Genomic DNA, 24,204 nt, shown 5'->3' with positions numbered 1-24,204 from the left:
ATCAGCGAAGCACCATTAGGTTCAAGCAAATTAGCTCTCTTTCCTCCCTTTTAAACACTCTTGCACAGTTGCCAAAGGATTTTAGTTGCTGTCACAAAACTACTCACCTTCCCCATCGGAGCTCATATTTTCGTAAGAGTCCCAGCGTATCAGCGGGTCTGAGGTATTGTGATCAACTACCACTCCGTGATCATTCTGGAGGAGTTCACATCCTAAAAAATTAACATCTGTTTGAGACAAAAATCATCTTTAAATTATATATACAACACTGTTAGAACTTTGCTCCCACAACTACAATACCATATACTTAAATCAGGAACAGGGGAAGAAATGTTATATAAACCAACTAAAAAATCTTTACATTTATAGAAGAAGGAACAAGTGCAGAATTTTGTCCCAAACTCGTTTATGATGGAACTCTGACAACTCGTACCAGTTCCTGAATACAACGCAGATGGTCCACCCAGCTCTACACAGATACAACTGAACAAACAGTCTGTAAGAATGAATCATAGAACGGCTTGAGCTAGAAGAGACTTCAAAGTTATCAAGTTCCAACTTCCTTGCCACAGGCAGGGTTGCCAACTACTAGATGAAGCACTAGAACAAGTTGCTCGGGGCCCCAACCAGCCTGTCCTTGAACGCCTCCAGGGACAGGACAGCACAACCTCTCTGGGCAGTCTGTTCCAGCACCTCAACACGCTCTCAGTGAAAAACTTTCCCTTGACGCCTAATCTAAATCTTTTGTACTTCAGTTTAAAACCATCTCCACTTGTTCTATCACTATTTACCCATTTAAAAAGTTGACTTCCTTCCCGTTTATAATCTCCTTTTTAACACTGGATGAAATGAGGTCTTGCAGCCTTCTCCAGATTTATCAAGCCAAGCTCCCTCAGCCTGTCTTCATACATGAGGTGTTCCAGCCTTCTGACTATCTTTCTGGCCCTCCTCTGAACCTGCACCAAAAGTTCCATATTTTTCCTGTGTTGGGAGCCCCAGACCTGGACACGGTACTCCATATGGAGCCTCACAAGGGCAGAGAAAGAGTAAAAATCACTTTCCTTGTCTTTCTGGCTATCTGCCTCAAGTGCAACATCTTGCACTTGGCTTTCTCATCAGGTTTACATGCTCCCTTTCAAGTTTGTCCAGGTCCCTTTGGCTGGCATTCCATCCTTCTGCCATATCAACTGCACCACACAGCTAGGTGTCATCTGCAAATCTGCTAAGGGTGTACTGAATCAAAGATATTTAAGAGTCTGAAGATAGAACCCTGAGGGACACCACTCATGACAGTCACTGACCACAGCCATCTGGCTGCAACCTTCCAACCACTTAATAGCCACCAAATAGCCTACCCTTCAAACCCATGTCTCTCTAATTCAGAGATAAGGATGTGGTGCAGGACAATGTCAAAAACCTTGCAGAAGTCCAAGCTGATGACCTCAGTTACCCTCCCCTTGTCCACCGATGTCATCACTCATCACTCCATCATAGAAGGTCACCAAATTGGTCAGGCATGATTTGCCCTAGGTGAAGACATGTTGGCTTTCTCCAGGGATCACCTGCTTATCCGTCAGGTGCTTTAACATCTCTCCCACGAGCATCTGCTCCATGATCTTCACAGGTACAGATGTCACACACGTAAGGATAACAGGCCTGTAGGTTCCCAGGTCTTCCTTTCTCTCCTTCTTAAAAATGAGAGTGATGTTTTCCTTTTTCCAGTTACTAGCGACTTCACCTGGTAGCCATGACTTTTCAAATACGATGGAGTGCAGCCTGGTAACCACATCATCCGGCTTCCTCAGGATCCTGGAATGCATGTTGCCTGGCCTCATAGACTTGCACACATTCAGTCTCATGAGGCAGCCTTAGACTTGCTCTGCTCTTACAGTTTGCTCCCCCGTTTCCCATTTGGAGGTTCAGGGATGTGAGGTTGAGGGATGTGAGAGAGAGACGCAAATCCTGGCTGCTAATGAAGGCTGAGGCAAAGAACTCACTGAGTACCTCAGCCTTCCCCATGTCTGTTATAGCCAGTTCTTCTTTCTCATTTAACAGAGGGGGTACGTCCTCTATGGCCCATCTCTTCTGACCAATGTACCTAAAGAATTCCTTCTTGTTGTTTTTTGCATCCCTCACCAAGTGCAGTTCCATCTGCACATTGGCTTTCCTGATCCCATCTCTGCATGTCCAGACAGCATCCCAGGTTGAAACCACAATATCTATAAAGAAATGGCAATAAAGGAATGATAAAATAAGATTTCATTATAAACCATCATTCTGATACCAGAAAAGTGTAACATTAAAGGTGCACAGAGAAAGCTCAATACTGCCAGCCTGCTTCTTTGCCAGTTCCTCCAAGGTGTCTCTGTCGCCTCCTCCATTCTCCAGCAACCCTGCAGAGCCTGAGACTATAATTTATTCAGATGTCTAGCTTCACATAAGCATGCTCTTCCAAACATACTTAGAATTTTCATCAGCAATCCTCATTTTTATTCCCTTAGACAAACATAACATTCACCTTTTAAATGTAAGGAATAAAGAATTAAGGTGTGGTCCACGGATTCAAAAGCAAAGCATGAGCATCAAGACCTCGGTATTGGCTTTGACACTGATTGATACAGACAGAGATTAAACCAGCTTTCTGCCCTTGTTTCTCTGTATTGACTGGGGATAAAGGAATCCTTAGATACCAAATCTACAGCTGTGTCTTGAGAAATATGTCCTAAATTGTTCAAAATAAGCAGTAAGACTTTCAAAACAAGGATAGTTAAAATTATAAGGAAAAGAATATTATAGTCCTGAGCTTCTACGTGCAGGCAGAAAGAAAAAAAAAAGCCACATTTGTCATACATAGATTTAGAATTACCTAGCAACTGCATCATTTCTAAAGGCTGGTATCACTGATGGTTATTTTCTGTTGGTTTGGAATTGATATAAGAAAAACATGAATAAAATGTTGCAAATTCAAGGGAGGGTTGCCAGGGTAGTCAGGACTGCCCTGTGAGGACAGGTAGAAGAACTAGGGCTTCTTCAGCCTGGAGATGAGGTGATTTTGGGGTGACCTGGCAACAGCACCCAAACGCCACTGAGGAAACAGAGCCAGGTGGATGCAAGGTGGAAAGATAAGAAGGAACAGACATAAATTGAATCCAGAGAAGTTTAGAGTTTCTTTATAATGAAAAAATAATTGCACTCTGAGGGCAGACAGACACTGGAACAGTCTGCACAGAGAGGTTGTGAACTTTCTATCCTTGGAGGCTTTCAAGACTTGGTCAGACAAATCCCATGGCAATCTCTCCAGATTTCACAGATGATCCTGGATTCAATAGGAGATGGACCTGAGATATCTTGCATTTAGACTATAATATTTTCAAATGTGAAATAGACATTTGCAGAAATTGTAAACAAACATTTAAAGGTGAACTCTTCATCCTAGACACTTAACCCCACAGACAGCAATTAAAAACAGATTTCCAATTATTTTACATCAACTTGGAGGCTGCTAAAAAACACTGATCTGATTGCCCTCTAAGGCAAAGTTGAAAAAATCCTGATCCTTTTTCAAACATGTCAACTGGTCATTCTTCAAGCATTTGCCATCCAAAAATGTTCAGCTCAAGCTATGTAAGTTTATTTACAAAGCCATTTTTCTTGAATAGCTTTCCAAACAGCTAAGTGAGATTTCCATGTTCAGCCATGTAGAACACAACTTCTTACTGGCTGCTACCACGAGTTTTTAAGAGATAACAAATAACAAATAACAAAAGAAATAACAACAACAAAAAAAAAAATCTCAGTTTTAAATCAGAATCCATACGTTTTGGGACATCATAAAATGTGTAAGAACAGATCCATTAGAAGAAATAATCTGCAATATTAAGCGTGATCTTAAGTTCCTGTTGCAGGCAGTAATTATCATAGATAATTACTATGATCTTAGACATACGAAAATAGAATATATTCTGGAGACATAAAGAATATCTCCAACACAACTATAACTACCTTTCCTTGCGCTAAATCAAGAGAGTCAAAACTTCACTACTTCAACAAATATAATCAGTTATAACATCCAAAAAGGTTATGGGCAGGACCACTGCTGTCACTTATACTGGGCCAAGCTATATATACCAGTCATAACTTACACAGACACAAGAAATGTTTTCTACTGGTCATTAACAACACTTCTGGTATACTCTTAAAATTATGTCTGTTGACTCCTATGCAGTGTCTCCATTACATTATTCACATTTAAACCAATCAGTATATTATATATTTTAATATTAAAGTTGAATTTCAGACCTTCTACAAGAGAAATAGAACAAGAGAGGAAAAGTTGTTTTGCGGTTTTATAAATGTACTTTTCAATGTGGTTTATTGCCAAGACTTTTTTCCTCCTATGAACTCACCTTGAATTTTCTCTGGAGTTCCTGAAAACACTAATTCCACTTTGCCATTATCAGGGAAACGGTCATCTGAAAATAAAGGTTAATACATCAACACGCTATTCTAAATTTCCAGATCAGAATTCTCTATAGCTACTAACACACATACCCTTGTCACACTTCCCTTCTTACTTGGATTCTAGTTATTTGCTTCTAAAAAAGCCACACATTCTTTTCCCTACCTTCTCTAGGAAAGACTAAGTGTCAGCTGTAGCTTTGTTTACTTCTGAGAATAGTCAAAAACAGAAAAGATGAACAGTTCCCAAACTTCCCCTTAAAAACTAAGCACTGAGTTTTAGGGTTTTTTTTAGAAAACTAGAATAGTTCTGTGTATTTTCAAAATCACTATACTTGACCATAAAGCTTTCTTATAAGCACATGTGGCAGGAAAACATATTTGGTTTTAGTTTGTTAGTAACACAGGGTAGCAGAATTGCAATCCTTCATATAAATATAAAACAAAACTGAAGTAATCCTTTGGAAAATGCAAAGAGTAACTTGAAACATTTTCAAATATTTCCAAAAAATTTTGCCTCCATTTTTGGATACTCATTCAGAAGCACAAAATAAGAGCACCATATTCAAAGACACTAGGTCACAAAACCAGCATCAGAGCTTCTCACTGTTATCTTCACAAAAAACACAACTGTTTATTAATTCCTACAATGGTGTCTAAAGGACTCACTGTTTTAAACATGTCTGTTGTTAGTTGATAGGAGAAAGTTTTTCATTATGAAGGTGCTGAGGCACTGGCACAGGCTGCCCAGAGAAGCTGTGGATGCCCCATCCATGGAGGTGTCCCAGGCCAGGATGGATGGGGCCTGGGGCAGCCTGGTCTGGTGGGTAGCAGCCCTGCCTACAGCAAGGGGGTGGGAACTACATGATCTTTATGGTCCTTTTCAACCTAAGAAATTCTATGATTCTATTAAAAACATGAGAGGGTCAGTTAAGGACAATGAAGTAGTAATGAAATTATTTTGACAGCTTAACCCAAACGAGAAACTTCCGTCCCTCTCCCTAAATAAAAGGATAGAAAAAAAGAATCCCAAAAACAGACCTTGAAGATTACATTACCATCAAATGCACAGACACACGCATGCACTTCTTCCACATACTTATCCAAGCAATCACAGAAGGCAAGTACCTTTATTGGCACTGTCTAAGTCCTCTTTACCAAACACCAATCCATATCCTTGAATAGCTCCAGTATGAAACTGAAGGCGAAAAATCACATCACGAGTAGCTGATCGGTATTTTTTATGATAACACTTCAGCTAGAAAGAGAAAGAAACACGTTATTATGGAACTTTTAAGAAAAGATAGTTCTGCATATGTAACAAAAAATTACTATTTTATCAGAATCAATCACCAATCAGTAGATTATGATTCAGAAGCACAGCATTCGCCATACTATGCTGGAATGCTGACTCATATCCATACGTCTTCATGGCACCCACCAAATTAGCATAAAACTAAACTACAGCACAACCATTTCAAAATAACTAAAGAATGCACAGATTTTATAGAAGCCTTCTCAGAAGTCATACAAGCTGATTACATCTACTCTAGGACATTTTTTTAAACCTACTCTAGTGATAATAGGATCTTTTTCAATGTTATTGTTGGAAGCTTATAGCAGTCTTCATATCCGGACGAGAAAAAGACAGAACTCTGAAAAATCCATCTAATAGGAATTTGAGTGGCTGAAAGTGAACAAAATAACACTACTCTTTAACACAACCCTCCTTTAGATCAGGCCTATCAATATTTTACTTACCACTTCCTAGTCAACTGCAATACATCATCACAGCATTTTTACAGGAATACAAGAATCAACATTTTGTTTACGTTAGTCACTGGACTGAAAGGGATTTCAGGGTTTTATAATTAAGGATGCTACTGAAAAGTACCGAAAACAAAAAATAATAAAGTAACATAAAAATAATCTTTTTCTAATCCAGAATGAAAAAAAAATGTATTCTGGAAAGAAGATAATGAATAACCAAGGAACTAATAGTTATTCAAACTGAAGGGAACTTGAGTAATGCAAGAAAAAATGTAGGGGTTTGGGATGAAACACAGCTAATAAATTCTTCACACTACAGGATTTTAAATTCTAACGTAAGCTTTTGCTTCCTGCCTTCATGACACTAACTCTGATGCCTTAAATTCCAGCAGTTCATCAGAACTGACATGGTGCATACAAAAACATGGAGCATTTTAGACCATACACCAGGAGTATCTGTCAGCAAAGAAAACAGCAGTCAGAATACATCTGTGAAAATCATACATGGGTTTGGTTATAAGCTGCCTTGAGTGAACTACCAGCCCCCAACTGAGTCTGAAGCATCATGCTTTTCATGAGAAGGAAAATAAAGGTGACAGTTTCCAAAGATCTGTTTGACTCAACAGAACACTCTTTTCATATTATTCATGTTGAGATAGATATTTGTCTCTTCTGCAGCAGCCCTAGGGACTATCCTGCAGAACAGCTTACACTTTACTCCTTCCTGCACCTTTCAGTTAAGGAAGTCATTCACCTAAAAAATAACTTCTCCAAAAGTTCTCATTCTAACCGAACTTCTGAAAGAAACAAGAAGAGCAGTGCATAAAGACCTGATAGGTAGAAACATTTTCAAGTGTGGATGTCATCTTAACAATTTAAGTCTGTTTCAAAACACTTGGTCTATATGGAAATCCACTTAAGGCTATACAGAAAAAGAAGTAAGCTGCCAGTGATTCTAATCTAATCAGGCACCTTTATGGTGATTACAAGAAACAATCAAGGTGCAGCTTTCCGTTTTGAGAAAGCTTTCCAGTATGACTTGCATGTTCTTTATTTCAAAAAGCACCTGAAGTTTGGTTAGGGTGATTTGTTTAGAAATTTGGGTTAAACTAGCGACCGTAAGGAAGACAGAGCTGTTCTGCTGTTGCCTTCAGAGAGCTAAGAGTTGAAGTCTACCTTGGAATTTTGACTCCATTGCCATCTGATGCTCTATTAAAAAATAATACAAGCTAGTGAAATATGCTGGGAAGGAACTATATGCATTATCAGACGTCAGTGCAGCTTTTCAACAGCTGTGGCATTGCTGTATCATCACAGTGTTAATGAACCCTCTAAACCTAAAACAAGTCTTTCAAAGCAATTATTTCAAAGCAATGCTGTTCGATTAGATAAATCTTTTGGAATTGGAGGTAGGGCATCCTATGTTTTTTTTTCCTGAAACCCCTAAAGGTTTCGCTTAATCACTGCCAATAGACATGCAAAATTGAATGGAAGACTTTGTTTGGGAAATAATACCATGCTGAATAAGATGTTGGCTTTTTCAGAAGAATTACATTCAGCATAGCTTGGGATTAATGAAGTTGATCTGTTTCAAAAAGCGTTAGTGAAAAAACTGCTTGCTCATTTTTCCTTTTAAACACTTTACATACACTGTTTGTGTAGACATCTCTGATAAGCACAACAAATCTTGAATTTGGAAATGTCCCAGACCTCCAGAATATAAATTTATAACAAGATATTCAAAAATCTGTTTTGCAAGAAATATAGAAAGATGTTGGGGAAGAGAAGAAAGTAAAGGAAAGAAGGAGGAAGAAAATCAAAAAGATTATTTCAAAATTTAGGGGAAAAAAAAGGAAAAAGGAAAGGGAATAGGAATCAGGAAACATTCAAGTCTAACATTTCTCAGTTAAAAAAAAGTACACCATATTAAAAGTCATTCTGGAACCTACTAGCAATATATATATCAGGAATACTCATTCTTCACAATATAGTCTCATCCCATCCTTATTCATTCTACTTGATCCCCTGACCTCATAGTTTAACTGAAAGGCACAGCAACTTTATTTCTTTACTTACCTCATGTATAACTGCAAATCACAAGCAAGAAAGCAAGCAAAGAGATATAAAATGACAGTGCTGAAATTCAATGATAGTTATGCTTTGCACACAGGAAACAGCATCTAGTTTTCTGATTGCGGATCTTGCCTGCCAAGATGCAGGACAAGGATAATCTAACATTGAGTTACAAATGTTCCCCAAGACGACTTTCGTACAGATAGCACAACAAACATTACTGTACTTGGTGATGCTACAGAATGGAAATGATGAGAGAAATTCTCGTGGTTCCTTAAAACATACCAGTCTGAGCTTTATAGAAATTTTCAATCACATAAAAATCAAGGGTGGTAACTAAATTCTTAACCTATTTTTTAGTATTTCACCTACTTTGTAGTGTATCAGTCATCGAGATCAGCTGCTCTGAAGCCAGCTTGCCAGTACCAGTGCAACCAATCTCAAGATACAAGGAGGTTTCGGGGTTCCCTTTGCCAGGGAAACGCCAAGAAAGCAGAGCGACCCTATAGCTACGGGCAATTCTCACAAGAGAGGCTGACACACCACAGGCACTGCAAAGACTACACCCACCCCTACAGAAGCCTCAGAGAGGAGAGCACCGTATCGCTGCCCACCAAGCACAGGGCGGGCAAACAATGTGGGTGTCACCCATAGCATGCTGCAGCAGCCGGGGCAGTAGATCATACATCAGGGAGCTGAGGTTCAGCCAGCTGCAGAAGCAGGCAGCACTCATTCCAGCTAACCCCTGAGGCAGAACGGTGAGCGCTCAACGCCAAGCTAAAACTGCAGCTCTAAAAGGGGGGTATGCACCACCTACCCTGGACATTACCAATGCCTCCACCCAGATAGAGCAGTAAGGGAAGAGGAAGCTGTGCAGGCCCTGGTCAGCAGGCAGTGCCTGGACCTTGCTCCTGGAGCAGAGCTGAGTGGCAAACTCACCTAAGTTGCGACCTAAGGACCTCCTGCGACAGTGACTGAGCTGCAGGAGGCAGTCAGAAGGCTGTGTACTAACAAGAAGGCAGAAACAGAGAGAGACAGATGGACTCATGTGCAACCCATACTGAATCCACAATCTGGGGCCAAACACCCCCAAACTCCCGCACCATTATATAGGTTGGTTTGTTTAGCAATAGGAATTAGTTCATTAGTTTAAGAACCAATACATTAGTTTACAAAAGGAAACCACAAGTGATAGTTTTAAAACTTCCCATCTGAACTTCAGTGGATGAATAGTCTTGCTGGAGCACCTCCCCTGTAGGGACAGGATGAGAGAGTTGGGCTCTTCAGCCTGGAGAAGGCTCTGGGAGGTCCTTATAGTGGCCTTTGGGTATCTGAAGGGGGCCTACAGGAAAGCGGGAGAGGGACTTTTCATAAGGGCATGTAGAGACAGCATGAGGGGAAATGGCTGCAAACTGGAAGAGAGTAGATTTAGACTAGATATCAGGTAGAAATTCCTTACTGTGAGAGTGGTGAGACATTGGAACAGGTTGCCCAGAGAGGTTGTGGATTCCCCCACTTTGGAGGCATTCCATGCCATCCTGGATGGGGCTCAGAGCAGCCTGTTCTAATGGGAGGTATCCCTGCTTACAGCAAGGGGGTTGAAACTAAGATGATTAAGGGTTTCTTCCAACCCAACCCATTCTATGATTCTATGACTCTGGTTTTGCAAGATCAATTGGTGTATTTATTTATCACAAAATTCCAAAACAGAAGGGAGACAAAATTCCCAACGGCACTTTCACTTTCATTCAATACGATTAACTTACCATAACATCTCCTTTCAAAAGCTGGGCTGGCTCTATAGCAATGCAGATTCGGTTTTGATTTTCTGACTCTACACTACTTAAAGGAGATAAAAAAAAAAGGCAAACAAAAACACAGAATTATGGAATTCTGTAATTGTAAGAATCGAAACATATTCAAAAACAAAGGAAAATGACTGAGACTTACTATATTCCAGATGTATACACGGGTTGGGTAGCTTGGTACAACTTCAGAAAAGGCCGACAAGCTGTGAAGAAGTCAACAAGGCTATTTTTGTAATTGCTTTTTTTTTGTCTGAATCTTAGATCTAGGAAATTTCATGTATATCCAGACTGAGTAAAGTGGCATGCAAAGTGATAAAATGTGAACTGTGAATACATCTTCCAAAGCATAACTGGTTTTTTCTTTACAACGTGTGATATTTTAAGAAAAAGTTGCTTCATCCTGGTCTTGAGACTAACTTTGAATTGGGAAGAAAGCTTTTTTTAAAGGATTTTAGTGAGAAGAAAGAAAATTATAATTACATTTATGTCCTAAAGAAGAAGGAAACTTGACCATAAAACATGATTAGGTTCTCAGCTCTTCTACAGGATCTGGGAGCACAACTGTTCAGAAAACAGGCATCATTTCTTCATTTAATAGAGGACAAAAAATTATCTTCTTATATAGTGTTTCTCTTCTGGTTCATTTAATGGGAATTTTTAGACTGATATCAAGGAGCATCAACTCACCAACTTTTTACACGGCCTGATAGAGATAGTAGGACAAGGGAGAATTTTTTTAAACAAAAAGAGACTTGGATTAGATGTTAGGAGGAAACTTTTTTACTCAGAGGGTGGGAGGCATTGGAACAGGTTGCCCAAAGATGTTGTGGATGCTCCCACCCTGCTCACAGCCAGGTTGGATGGGGCCCTGGGCAACCTGCCCAGAGCAGGGGGGGTTGGAACTAGATGATCTTTAACATCCCTTCCAACCCAAGCCATTCTATGATTTCCTGTTACTCTGAGTTTTATGCATGATTTTTAGAAAGTTTCAGAATGAATAGAAGGCTTTAAACCTACACAGGAATACGAAAAGATACATAATTTACCTCCTCCGGCATCAAAGCTTGGGATGCCATGAAGGATAACATGGTGCAGGAAAAGTGAAGCTGTATTCATTTTCACGGATCCAGATAGAAGGCCACTTAGAAACTGCACATATCTAGAAATGCAAAATTTACCTTAATTAGCTAATAGCAGAAATACAATAGTATCAGGGAAATACATTCTTTACGCTACTATTTCTAGTCCATGGGTACTGAAAAGCATTGTGACATTACTTATAATTCTAAAACAGTAATATTTGCAAAACAGCATGAGAATACATTTTAATTTACAAAATTACTAAATACATAGCTGTTTAACTGCTGATGTTAAGAGTCTTCATTTTAGTTATTTACATCACTACTTTAAATATGAAAGTAACTAGAAGCAATAGTGAAATCAATCATTTTGGTATGCATTTTTATTCACAACTAAAAGTCTGAACTGGCTTTTGCAACAGCATGAAATGGACCCCACTCCATTTACACTGAGGCACACTTCCTCATTAAAGCAGAAGTTTTAATGTCCTCATGAAAAATATTGACAGAAAAAATAATGTGGGCAAATAACACCTTTATACTAGGAAGTAATCTCATTCAGTACTAGAGGAAAGTTATCACAGCAATGTGAAAATCATTGTATTGCTGCTTTTATTTGGAAATGTGCATAGTGCAGGACTGCTCATAAACTGCACAGCACTGCACAGTGCAGCATAGCTATTATTTTTCAAATGAAAAAGGGCTCTTTAAAACACCAAGTAAGTTTATGACGCAATGGAAAAGCTTCTCTTACTTAGAGATGAAGAACATGGAGTGTCGTATGTTTGCTGGGCTTTTTTTCTAGTTTAATCACTAGCAAAGCCTTATCCTTTATATGCCTTCTAAAAACGACTGTGTGCGTGCTGACTAAAACCAAACCTAAACAGTAATTATTTAATCAAATCCAGGGGAATTTTTACATCTCTAGAAGATGATCATGCTATATTACAGTTATTTGTCTAGTGGATATCAGTCTCTTTTGGTACTGAAGCCTCAGTTATTGTATGTCAAAAGCAGGCACAGAGCCAACCTCAGAAGCATTCACTTCCCAAACTGCTTCATTTGAATCCTAACACAATCTTATTTGTGCAGATGGACTGAACAGGTAAGACATCCAGATAGACAGAATATATAATGCACGTTTTGACAAAAGCTTAATATCGTGGACATGGAACAGTTGGACAATCTAAGATCCTACAAGCAAGTGGTAATAAAAAATCTGTATTGCACGTTAGTCAGCAAGTACTCCATACGCATCAGTAATACTACATAAAAAAGAGATTTTATCTTTATCAATGACATTTCTTATTGGTATGAATTAAAAATAAGCTAAGTACCTTTTCTGGGACGGCTGCATTAAAGCTGAAACTTTGTCATCAAAGAATTTCTTCATAGCAAATCTGTCTAGAGCCTGATCAGCACTGTCAAAACAGAGGCACAGATACCATGTTATTCCATTTTGCTGTTATCTTTGAAATTCAGCAGGTTACTGCTTAAAATACAGCAAAGTATTGGAGGGGAAAAAAGGAAGTGAAGGAAGAAGAAAATAAATAAGTATCTAGCCAAAAACCCTAGCACTTACAGGTCAGACCATATTTTTTGTTTCTTACTGACACCTTCATATTCCAACCCTTAGGGCAGGTTTCTTCCTGAGTCCAAGGATCTTCTCCCTTACTCAACTATTTGTACTGCACATTTCCATCATGACACAATGCAATAAAATTTATCAAAAATAAGAAAAAGGATGCTTGCCATCATTCCTACAATGTTCCGTAGGTGAGTTATGTGAGAAATACGCACTCTCTTTTTTTAAAAAGCAGCAGCAACACTATGGAGATGAAAAGCAATACCTAGCTCTTACTGTAATACAGTACACGAGGTGCAAGATATGCCAGCCTAGAGCATCATTCAAGCAGTCAGACAATTTAACTCAACCTTTGTTGCTTCTGCCCTGAGCCACCAAAGCCACAAATGTTTTAAATAAAAATATGTATCTTTGAAGAATAAATGCTTTCCAACAGATAGCTGCAAACTCTTCAAATGTACACCTAAGAAACAAACACAGTCAGAAGAACACACACTTTTTTCCATTCTCTGCCCAGAATAGAAATGGCTCCAACGGGGGTCTTCAAGATCAATGCAGACGAATGCAAGAGGGTGCAGAAAAAAAAATCAAAACAACACGAGCAGAGGTGCCAAAAATCAGTAAGAATGCTGTTAATCACACCTCTCTTGTAGCATGCTATGCTCATTCTGTTGTACTGAAACCACGTGCCTCATAACACATACAGCTGACAGTGTTAATTAGCATCGGGATGTTTTTTAAAAAAATGTTCCAAAATAATTAGACTCTAGCATCTCAAATTTGAAATTCCATGTCTCATTCAAATGAAATGAGTTCCAAGGGAAAAAAAAAAAAAAAAAAACAGGCTCTTGTTTATTGCTTGTGAAAATGCGTAACTAATGGCGGCAACTGTGTTAAAAAGTGTTCTGCAGCTGAGAACGTGCTCCATCAGACAGTGATGTGTTATTTGTTTTTCTTGTAGTTTCCATGGAATAGGAGGCATTAGTTTCAGAGCAACTGGCATTCTTATTTCTTCAGCATATACTGGCAAATATATAATGCACTTCATTTCTTAACCTGCTTTCACCTGTCAATCAGGTTTACTAAAGCATACATCAATTATTTTCTGACATACTGCTTTGGAAGTTATTCCACACCCTTCTCACGGGCTTTTACCCATGAGAAGTTTGCTATTAGCCTACAGTGATCCAGAACTCCATCCACTGCAGTACTGAAATTCATTACTGACAGGTTGGTGTGAAGTCAGAATAACTTTGACTGAACCACAGCACTTAGAGTGGAAATTTGATATGTTTATGTTTCTGTGTAAGTATGTACATGTCTACATAATCACATAAATACGTGTGTTTGTTTAAATACATAAACATACAACACTGACATATGTAAAGCAAAAGCAACATTAAGGAAAAACAATTTGATTAAAAAGCAAAAACAAAAAACAAAATACTTCATCCAATTATACACAGCATGTATAAAATTTACTCTTTATTGACACAGACTGTCATTTGTCAGTTCATAATTTGAGAAAAAAATGGAAACCAAGCAATCAAACACTTGTTGTTAAAGCCAACTGAAGACCTGGTCCTTCAAGATAGGATTCAGATGATGTTTTAAACTGCAATCTACATTTTGATCAATGTCTGGAAATTTCCTACTAAAATATTCATTCCACATTCTATTAACTACTTTCCTTAATTACTCTAGGAATAGTTTCTCATTGCTTCAGGGGAGATAACTTGATGGCCATAGTAAATGGATGCATAAAGATGGTAACACTAAACAGAAAGGGGTTTTTTTGCATATTTCTTCATTCATCTTGAAAGATCATCTAGATAATTTTTTTTTGCAAAAATCATAGAATCTCTGATTAGAGCAGACATCAAGTCTTCACCTAGTCCAACCTCCTCCTGGAAAACAGGAGCACAAGAAAAATCCACTGTTTTAAGACACAACCCAAGATTGCTGAGAAGCCACGATAACAAACCTTAAGCAGGGAACTGCTACAACAACTCTAAAACGCCTTTTTCTTATGTTTTCCTTTTTGTTAAAAAAGCACAATACGTATTTCCTTCTTTCCATTATTCATAACTGACCTTGTAGAAACACTGGTGAAATGCATATACGATGAAATGACTACGCCAATCCTTCCTCTTCCTCCCTGCATCAGGAAAGATTTTATTAATTTAATCTATACTGCAGATCATTATTTTACTCGACACATATTGAACAGAACGTTACAGCAGGAGATTCACAAACTCTCTTTGCTCATGCATTTCTTGTCTTGTTTGAAAGGTGTTAATGACGGACAGTGGCTTCCCCCTCTATTGCAAACTGGTATACAAGTGACATGAAAAACGTTAAACAGGGTTTCTACAATGTGTGTGAAGTCCTACTGAATTAGCAGAAAGCTTGCACAAATGGATGACAAAACACAGAGTAAAGCATAGCTCTCCAGAGGCAATGGTTTTCTTCAATCACATCATCTGGGTCGGGAAGTGATGAGCAATTGCTTGTGCATCCCTTGTTATATACATTTTTACATATGTATTTGTCATTTCTATATATAATCATTATCCTTTTCCTTTTCTTTGCCTTAGTAAGTAGTTTAATCTCAACCCAAGAGTTCTACTTTGCTTTTTCTAATTCTCACTGCCATCCTCCTGGGAAGGGGAAGGTGAACAAACAGCCTTGTGGTGCTGAGCCACTTGCTGGGTTAAACCACAACAGCAATATGATTTCTGACATGTTTTGTTGCTTTTACCTTCTTAACCCTATAGCACCTATAGCAGACCACCAACTGTTGCTTATTTTTCTGTGAGGTATCAAAAAAAATAAAAGTTTCAATATTTTATTAAATACTTTATACAATCTAAATTCAATGCAATTTACCAAGTGGTAAACCTTGCTAATTTCAAAAGATTTTCAGCTGACACAGGACAGTTGCATCTATTTTTGTGTTCAAAAACTTTTAAGTCATTACCAAGAGGCGTGAATCAACTACGCCAATTTGCAAATAAAATACTTAATAATACTTTGCCCCTTTTCTTTTGTCCTATATATGGGCCATCCTCCCGGCTGAGGTCCTTCAGCTAGTAGAAACTCTCCAGTGCCTCGATTCTACCTGCAAGTAACACGACTGGAGACTACACAACTCAGTGTCAGCTGCGAAGTTTCGGTCCCACATCACCTCATGTTGTTTAGTGTCACACCTGCCAACAATACAGACAGACTTACCTACCTCAGCAGCACAGCTGCTAGCTCAGTTCTCAACTCGTTGTTGAGAACTAATTTGTTTCTAATCAAGGCTTTCCTTCATTTTTCTTACGTGAGCAAGGAGAAGCAGCAGCACTGCACAACAGCAAGCTTTACTGGATGACAGTGCAATTACAGACAGTTAGAACCTCTCAGCCAGGAGGTACTCAGTGCACTGATTTCCTACAGACATACTACATCCTGAAGTGATGATCTATGAAATACAGAGCTGTGCTACATATTCAACACTGTGACCACGTTTCCCAGTACAGACACAAAACGTAGGCCAGAAAAAGGTACCCTGAACACCCACTTTAGCATATTAAAAGCAGTTTGGATCCTTAACCTATGATGACCTGCAGTGTGGATGCAACTGACAGAAGTTAGACATCACCTATGCTTGCCCAGCAACAAAATGTCAGAACTGTCACAGAATACAAAATGCTTCTGAAGAATTTTCCTCTGAGCTGGAAAAACTTAAGACTTACAGAAGAAGTGCTGTCCTTTGAAGAAGCAAACTAACATAATTGTATGCTACACTCTTGTAGAATAGAGGCTAGATCAGTAGTAATAAAAAAGCAGAGATAAAAAGTATGCAAGTTCAGTGGATATAAGCCTACTTAAATCAACTGAAGATTTGGCAAACAGTTTCCAACACTAAAAACAGAGCGATCTTTATTTTTATTTTTAAATGAGTAAGGATAAAGGACAATCTTTTCAAAAATAAATTCGAACTGACAGTCAGGGAGGACACAAAACTCACTCACTTTGCAGTGGATCACCACCACACGCTGAGGATCGCTGTTCAGCCATGATTCCATAGCCTTGCAGATGGTGCACACCTTATCAAGAGGTGGTGCATGGAGATCAGGCCACCCCACATCCATAATCTGCAGAGAATTATTTGACATGTTACACTTGAATGATATGATATAAATAAGTATGTTAACAGTTCTCCTAAGGGGAAGAATGGGCTAATGTTTTTGTTGTTGCTGTTGCTGTTGTTTTGCACTTTGTTTAAAAAAATGGTACGTTTGTAAAAAGAAACACTCTTCCCAAAACCCATCAACCACTGATACATCAAAACATTTCTGAAGATCTTTATTTCTTGAAGAGTTTTCAATTAGAAACAAGCTAATTTTAAATAGCAAAACACTCGTAAGGTCAACTTTACAACACAGAAGGTTCACTGACCTGGTCAAGTATTTAAATTTGTTTTTATTTTGTTTAAAATTTCTTTTCTTTATATGCAAGAGGTTTGATTCGTTCATTTTTCCTATTCAAATTCAGTCACCATATAATACTGCTTCTTCAACATATTATCACAGAATATTCTGAGGTGGAAGGGACTCACGAGGATCATGGAGTCCAACTCCTGGCTCCACACAGGATCACACAAAATTCAAACCACGCTTCTGAGAGCATTATCCAAAAGCTTCTGTCAGGATTGGTGCCTCGACCTCTGCACTCGAGAGCCTGTTCCAGGCCTGGACACCGGATATTTTCCTAATATCCAACCTGGACTGAGACTGGTGCAACTTTATGCCGTTTCCTCAGGTCCTGTTACTGGCCATCAGAGAGAAGCTATCAGTGCCTGCTTCTCCATTCCCTTGTGAGAAAGCTGTGGGCAGCCACGAGGTCACCACTCAGCCTCCTCTCCTCTAAGCTGAAGAAATCATACGACTTCATCTGCTCCTCATATGGTCTCTAGACACCTCACCATCTTCAAAGTCTCTCCTTCAGGTGCTCTACATATTTTCTTACGTTGTGCTCAAAACTGACACACCAGTCACAGGACTCTTCCCACCAGGTTTCACTTATGCAAAGGATGTAGTAGCTCTGGGACTGAGCCAGGACTTCTAGCTTCTCCTGCTTGCTCCTCATCTGCATGCTCTGATGTAGAAACATTTCGGAAGTGTTTCAAAGTACCTAACAGCTCATGGAGCAGACCGAAGGATCTCACCCTCAAATTCTGGTGTGCCATACCATTGCTTATAATTGGTGAGCCTGGTTTTCTCTCTCTCTCCCTTCAAATCTATTTCAAAGCACTATCAAAAAGCCCTGCTCACTCCCATACAGTCCTTGCTGTGAGAAAGGTGCGTCCCATTGGGTGCCAGGAGACCTGGTGCTGTATAGACTATCCCATGACCCACAGACCTGAAGTTCTGCCAGTGACCAGTCTGGAAGCCATGCACTGATCAAAGAGATCTGCCTGTTCCTTTCACTACTATTTCCTTCTACTGAAAGGATAGAGGAAGATAATTCTGCTAAGGCCCTGAAGTCTCTCTGATAGCCCTAGAACTTTTTGCTATTTCATCACTGCCTACAATAAAAAACAATAATGGAAAATAATCTTAGGGCCATACCGGGCCAGTGAGTTTTCTACTAATATTCAGGCCCAAGCCCCAGTGAGGCAGTGGACTTCTCTATGGCATGGGTCCAGTTGGTGTGTTGGGCTCACTGCACCCTTCAGAAGAGGGTCACCGAGGACAACCACCCTTCTTTTTCTTGAGATAAGTGGACATGATACAGGACAAAGTTCTAGGTGACTGGCCCAATCTTGATGATCCTTCATTCACATCATTGTTTGCCTCTCCACCAAATTTCACAGCCTCATACCTACTGCAAGGGGCATCTCTGGATGAGCTGGATGAGACAGGCAGGGAGGGGATTCACCTGGTGCTCAGCAGAAACCTGCTTCCATTCCCCTCTATCTCTTCAGCCATTGCCAGATGGCAAGAGTGTATTGTATGCATATTTTTAAGTGACAATACTGGACACTAACAAAAACACTAACCATGAACAATTTAAATCCTTCATGATTAATTAAGTACTCAAAAGTTCAAGACTAAGAGCCTTTTAAATATTTTTCTCCAAATTAAATCTACTGCAATGAGGATGCATCTGTCTGACTCATGCATCATAATAGCTGCTGAAGAGCAACCTTAACTCATTTCTTACAACAAATACAAGGCCTGCTCCAAAAGTACTGCCTTCTATTTTATTATGCTGGTCTAACACATCAGAGATGTGGCAGCAGACACTGAACCTTCCCAACAATATTCCATTACAGTTTGTTGTTGTAGCAGAGGGGCACTTTGACAAACTAGTAAGCAACTGAATTCCTCAGTGCAGAAAAAATGGCACCTACTGATATTCACTGATGCTTGCAGAACATTTATGGAGACCAAACAGTGGATGTTAGCAGAGTGAGACAGTGGGTGATGTGTTTCAGCAGTGCTGAACAGAGACATGAAAGACAAGCCACGTTCCAAATGGTCATGCAGACTTTCACAAGTGCAGCATGCAGGCTCTTGTCCATCACTGGTAAAAATACATACTTCATGGTGGTGACTGTTGAAAAACGGCACTCTGTAACTGAGAATCTGCTCTATCAAATAGTGTCATTGTGCCATTGTGCTACAAACAGGACACATCACTTTCACAGTGGCCTACACATAACACTTAGAAGGGGAAAGTATGAGGAAAAACAGAAGACTGACATCAACAGGTCTTTTCCCCGTGTCTCTACTGTACAAAGAAGCAGCAGTGAAAAGACAATATGAAAGTAAAGTTTGTATTTGAATTGAGTTCACTAGCTTCAGCCATTAGACAGTATACTAGAGAATATTAGCTTCTGATATGCTGTAAGTACACAAGAAAAGCACAGTTGGAGTAAATTTTATTTCACTCAATAAATTTTTTCAGTAGCCACAACAGGTTTCAGTGTGTGAAGTCTAAGAAAAAAAATATCTTTGAAAAGCACAAGCCAAACAGGTGTAACACTCCACACTTATCTTACTCTGCAGCAAGTCTTGAAAAGCTTTAAGACTTATTAGGCCATTTAAATTACATTTGACAATACAGAAAAAGAGGTGTGATATGGAAAAGAATCAATACCTTTGGGTTAAGCTTGGTAAGGTCATATCTCTTTTCAGAAAGGTTTAGTACCTGTTGAGAAGGAAAAGAGAAAATACCAACCATTAACACTTCAGAGGCCAAGGTTCCCCAAGAAGTAGGGTCTCCAAAGGAGACCAGAGACCCTACATTAAGATGATAATATACTAGTTCTGAAAAAATATACAAAGAATATTGACTTTAGTAGACACAGGAGCTGAGTTGTCTATAGTTTATGGTGATCCATCAAAGTTTTCCAGTATATGAGCCATTATAGGAGGATGTGGGGGAAGAATGATCCCTGAAATGCAAACCAGGTTAAAATTGGGTGTTGGATGTCTGCCTCCTCAGGAGTACAAAGTATCCATTTCACTAATAAAGGATATATATTTGGGCACAAATATACTGTGGGGACTGACTCACCAAACTTTGGATTTTGTATTGGAGAGCTCAGGTTACAAATTGGGAGAATTGGTGTCTGGATGGTACAGTCCATCCTATGGACACACCCATTTGTGGGTGCCCCAGCCACACAGGATCACTAATGTGAGACAGTATAGACTCCAGGAGATCAGGAAGAAATCACTTGAACAATACAAGAATTGGATAACGTAGGAATCGTAAGACAAGTACATAGCCCCTATAACTCCCTTATATAGCCAGTCCATAAACGAGATGGGACCTGGCAAATGACAGTCAACTACTGAGAATTACACAAGACCCCACCAGCACTCCAATAAGCCAAATTAGCCATCAAACAAGCAAGCAGAGGCACTTAGTATATTCAATTCCATCCAGCCCACTGAATTAGATGTACATATAATTCATGAAGGGGTTGGGTAGGGCTTGTGGCAGCGTCAGGGCTCTGTCTGCACCCTAACTGGTCTGGTGCCAGGCTTGGCATAGAACAGAAAAAGGTATAGCCTGACTCAAAAAGTTATTGGCCACCTACTTTGCCCTGCAGGCAGAAGAGCCAATAACACAAACAGCGGTGGTAGTAGCAAAAACAACACCACTTATTCAAGGGAGGGTATAAGACATACTGCATATTCCTGAGACGGGGTGGCCCAAGCCCAGACAGTTGGGTTGCCTGTTCTGCCTAGGACAAAAGATAATGTGGGCAGAAGTAAAAGCATGTTCAAATGTCAGCAATTGTCCAGGAATGTCAAGAATCCCAAGCATGCTCCAGGATGAGACTGAGACCTCTGCCTAAAACAGCCCATCTTGACCGAAGACACCATCCCTCGCAGAGATGGCAGGTCAACAACATAAGCCCTCTCCCTCGATCCGAAGGGGCCAGGTATGCCTTGACCTGCATCAACACAGTAAGTGGATTAACACAGGCCTATTCAGTACCAAAAGCAAATCAAGCTTATACCATCAACGCATTAACTAAATTGATGGCAACATATAGGACTCCCTAAGTCATCAAAAGTGACCAGGGTACAAAACCGGGCCGAGAACAATAACATCAAATGGCGGTTTCATCTGCTTTATCCATCTGATGGGAGCAGGCCTGATGGAGCAGCATTGTGGCCATTCTAAAGGCTGCCCTGAAGACAGACTCCCAGTTCTTGCAGGCATGGACTAAGAGACTACACAAAATGCTGAGAGACCTGAACAAAAGACCCAGAGATGGCTGATCCAGCACCCTGCATATATTACAAACAACTTGGGCTTCCCCTCTTAGGATCCAAATTAAGAGGAGACAGATACAACTGAAACTCCAAGCTGGACTGATAAATAATCTTCTGCTTCCTACCCTGGTGACTTAGAACCTGGAACCCACAAGGTAAGATGCCCCCTGGGAATTGAAAGTGGGGTCAAAATGGTGTGGACTACTCGTACCATGAGGGAGATTATTAGAAAGGGAAGCAATGGTAACGCCACAAGGAACTGGAACATGGACATCAGAAATTATAAGAAGCCAGTTTTCATCACTCCCAGATATGCCCATGTCCAAGCGGAAATTTTTATTCAAGACAGGAATACGGCACGTAATCTACCATAGAGGACAGATCTGCCTCTCTTAGTGCCAATTAAACAACTGTTCTACTCCCTCTGAGATCCATGGTCCACCAGCATGACTGAAAAGAAGCAGGAGCAGCAGGAGTTCCAGAGTTCTTGCTCTTCGGTGACATTTAACAATGGACTTCTTGAACATCTGTCGCAAAACACGACGGAAGGACATATAACTGAAAACTATGGACTCTTTACAACACAATGGGCAAAACTGTATCTGTGCTGCCACGTGAAATAGTATCAGTGTTGTGGCACACTGCATCTCCATTGTGACTATGATCATTAATTAGATTGTAAGGATAGCTTGATTGGTTCATGCTGTGAAGGGGTGGAATGTATGGAAACCATTAGGTCATGGCCTGAACCAGTGACTGAGCACTGGTGAGGGGGTGAAACAAGCCCTGGGAGCACAGGTGGAAGCAATTCACCTGTGTGACTGGAAGGGGTGGACACAGTCTAACCCTTCACTAATCCCATTTAAGGGCTGGCATCCACAAGGGAAGCATCTCTACTCAGAAATCATCACCTTTGGAGTATTTGGCAAGCCAAGCCCCAGTGGCCAAGAACTCCAACTGTATCCCGGGTGTATTAAAAAAAAAAAAAAAAAAAAGAGTGCGGCCAGCAAATCGACAAAGGTGATCCTACCCCCCTGCTCTGACCTGGTGAGGCCACATCTGGACCACAGTGTCCAGTTCTGGGCTACCTGCACCACAACAAGAGAGGGATCTTCTAGAGACAGTCCAACGGATGGCCACGGAGATGATCAGGGGCCTTGAGCATCTCTCCTGCATGAAGAAAGGCTGAGACATCTCATGCTCCTGAGTCTGGAGAAGGGCAAGAGAGGATCTCATTGATGTTTACAGATATCTCAAGTGTGGAAGTCAAGCTGATGGAGGCAGACTCTTTTTGATGGCATGCAGCAATAGGGGCAAGGGGCAGAAGTTGGAACACAGAAAGTTCCATGCAAACACAAGGAAGAACTTCTTTACTGCGAGAGTGACAGAACACTGGACAGGCTGCCCAGAGAGGTAGAAGTCTCATTTTTTGCATATTTCAAGACCTGTCAGAACAACTTCCTGTGCAACCTACTGCAGGGAATCTATTTTAGCAGAGGGGTTGGACTTGATGCACCTCCAAAGGTCCCATCCAACCCCTCCTATTCTGTGATTCTGTAAAATCTGCGGTGTAGCCAATGAATTTTTTCTTTTTACAAATAGTAGAAGTGGGTTTGGAGCTCATTTTGCTTTTACAGAAGAACTGATTATTAATTTAGTCTACAGTATTTACCATCTGGTTCTTCATAACTTGGACATAAATGGGTCACTGTTCACAAACTTCTCAGTTCGCTCCTACATACACATGCCTAACTCCTCTTTCCTCTTTCCTCTTCCTCTTTCCTCTTTCTATGAGCCACAGTAGCAACAATTAACAGATAAATAAATCTGGAGGAGTACAGCAAGACAAGAAATTACAAATACTGATATATGTTATATTTTCTGCTAGCTGAAGCCCTGATCAAGTGAAAGCATTAAACTATTCTAATCAGCTTTAGTAGAACTTCTCAATTGCAGGTTTTTTGTTGTTGTTTGTGGTTGTTTTGTGTGGTTTTGGTTTGGTGCTTTTTTTTTTTTTCCTGCCTACTACACACACGTCTCTCAAACAAACTGAAGGCATCTTTGAAACATGAGAAACAACAGATACAGTATAAAAACCAGCTCTCCAGCTCTACAACCTGGCTATAATTTGCTTGGCTATTCTGAGAATTTGCAAAAACCTACTTGAACAATTAAACTTTCTTTCGACCAATATAGCAGAATGCCAAAGTACTGGCTATAATATATAAATATTTTAATAAATTGTAAAATAAACAGATTGTAATCCCATTTAGAGAAAGGGCATCTTCTTATCCTAAAAAAAGGCTTACGATACAGACATCAAGATTTTGTAATACTAACAGGTATAACTACTCCAGGTGAATCTTCAGGACAATAGCTAGCTCACAATGCATCTATGTCACCCCTGTTTCTTAGCAAGACTGCATGTCTAAATTAGTAGGTAGAATCACACTACAAACTTATTTTTACAATAAGTTTAAGCTACTGAAGCTGTGAATTTGATTCTAGTAACTTACATGCCATGATTAAAATACAATTAATAGGAGAAGAAAAGTAAATAAAATACTGGCCTTTAAAATACACGTTCTCAAAACAAGCAAGTATAATACAGGTATTTTAGGTTATAGATGTATTAGGCAGAAAAC

General features: G+C 39.8%; 1 protein-coding gene across 11 annotated transcripts in view; it reads right to left on the bottom strand.

Moving 5' to 3' along the window:
• Positions 1 to 24,204, bottom strand: part of TNS3 (tensin 3) — a 223,071-nt gene that overhangs the window by 79,796 nt on the left and 119,071 nt on the right. For 9 of the 11 annotated variants that reach the window (XM_085219995.1, XM_085219996.1, XM_085219999.1 and 6 more), the window contains 10 exons: positions 19,926 to 19,976; positions 16,793 to 16,915; positions 14,867 to 14,931; positions 12,526 to 12,609; positions 11,156 to 11,268; positions 10,252 to 10,312; positions 10,068 to 10,143; positions 5,587 to 5,716; positions 4,407 to 4,472; positions 108 to 212 (listed from right to left, as the gene is read on the bottom strand). In XM_085219995.1, the coding sequence (XP_085076121.1) occupies positions 108 to 212; positions 4,407 to 4,472; positions 5,587 to 5,716; positions 10,068 to 10,143; positions 10,252 to 10,312; positions 11,156 to 11,268; positions 12,526 to 12,609; positions 14,867 to 14,931; positions 16,793 to 16,915; positions 19,926 to 19,976 (874 nt within the window). Of the gene's footprint in view, positions 1 to 107; positions 213 to 4,406; positions 4,473 to 5,586; positions 5,717 to 10,067; positions 10,144 to 10,251; positions 10,313 to 11,155; positions 11,269 to 12,525; positions 12,610 to 14,866; positions 14,932 to 16,792; positions 16,916 to 19,925; positions 19,977 to 24,204 lie in introns of those variants that run through there. The other 2 variants (XM_085219994.1, XM_085220004.1) reach the window with 2 other exon arrangements.

This window comes from Meleagris gallopavo, chromosome 3 (assembly GCF_905368555.1).
Source record: "Meleagris gallopavo chromosome 3, MGAL_WU_HG_1.1, whole genome shotgun sequence".
NCBI lineage: Eukaryota > Metazoa > Chordata > Aves > Galliformes > Phasianidae > Meleagris > Meleagris gallopavo.
The sequence above is the reverse complement of the archived record's forward strand: the minus strand, read 5'-3'. Positions and strand labels throughout refer to the sequence as shown.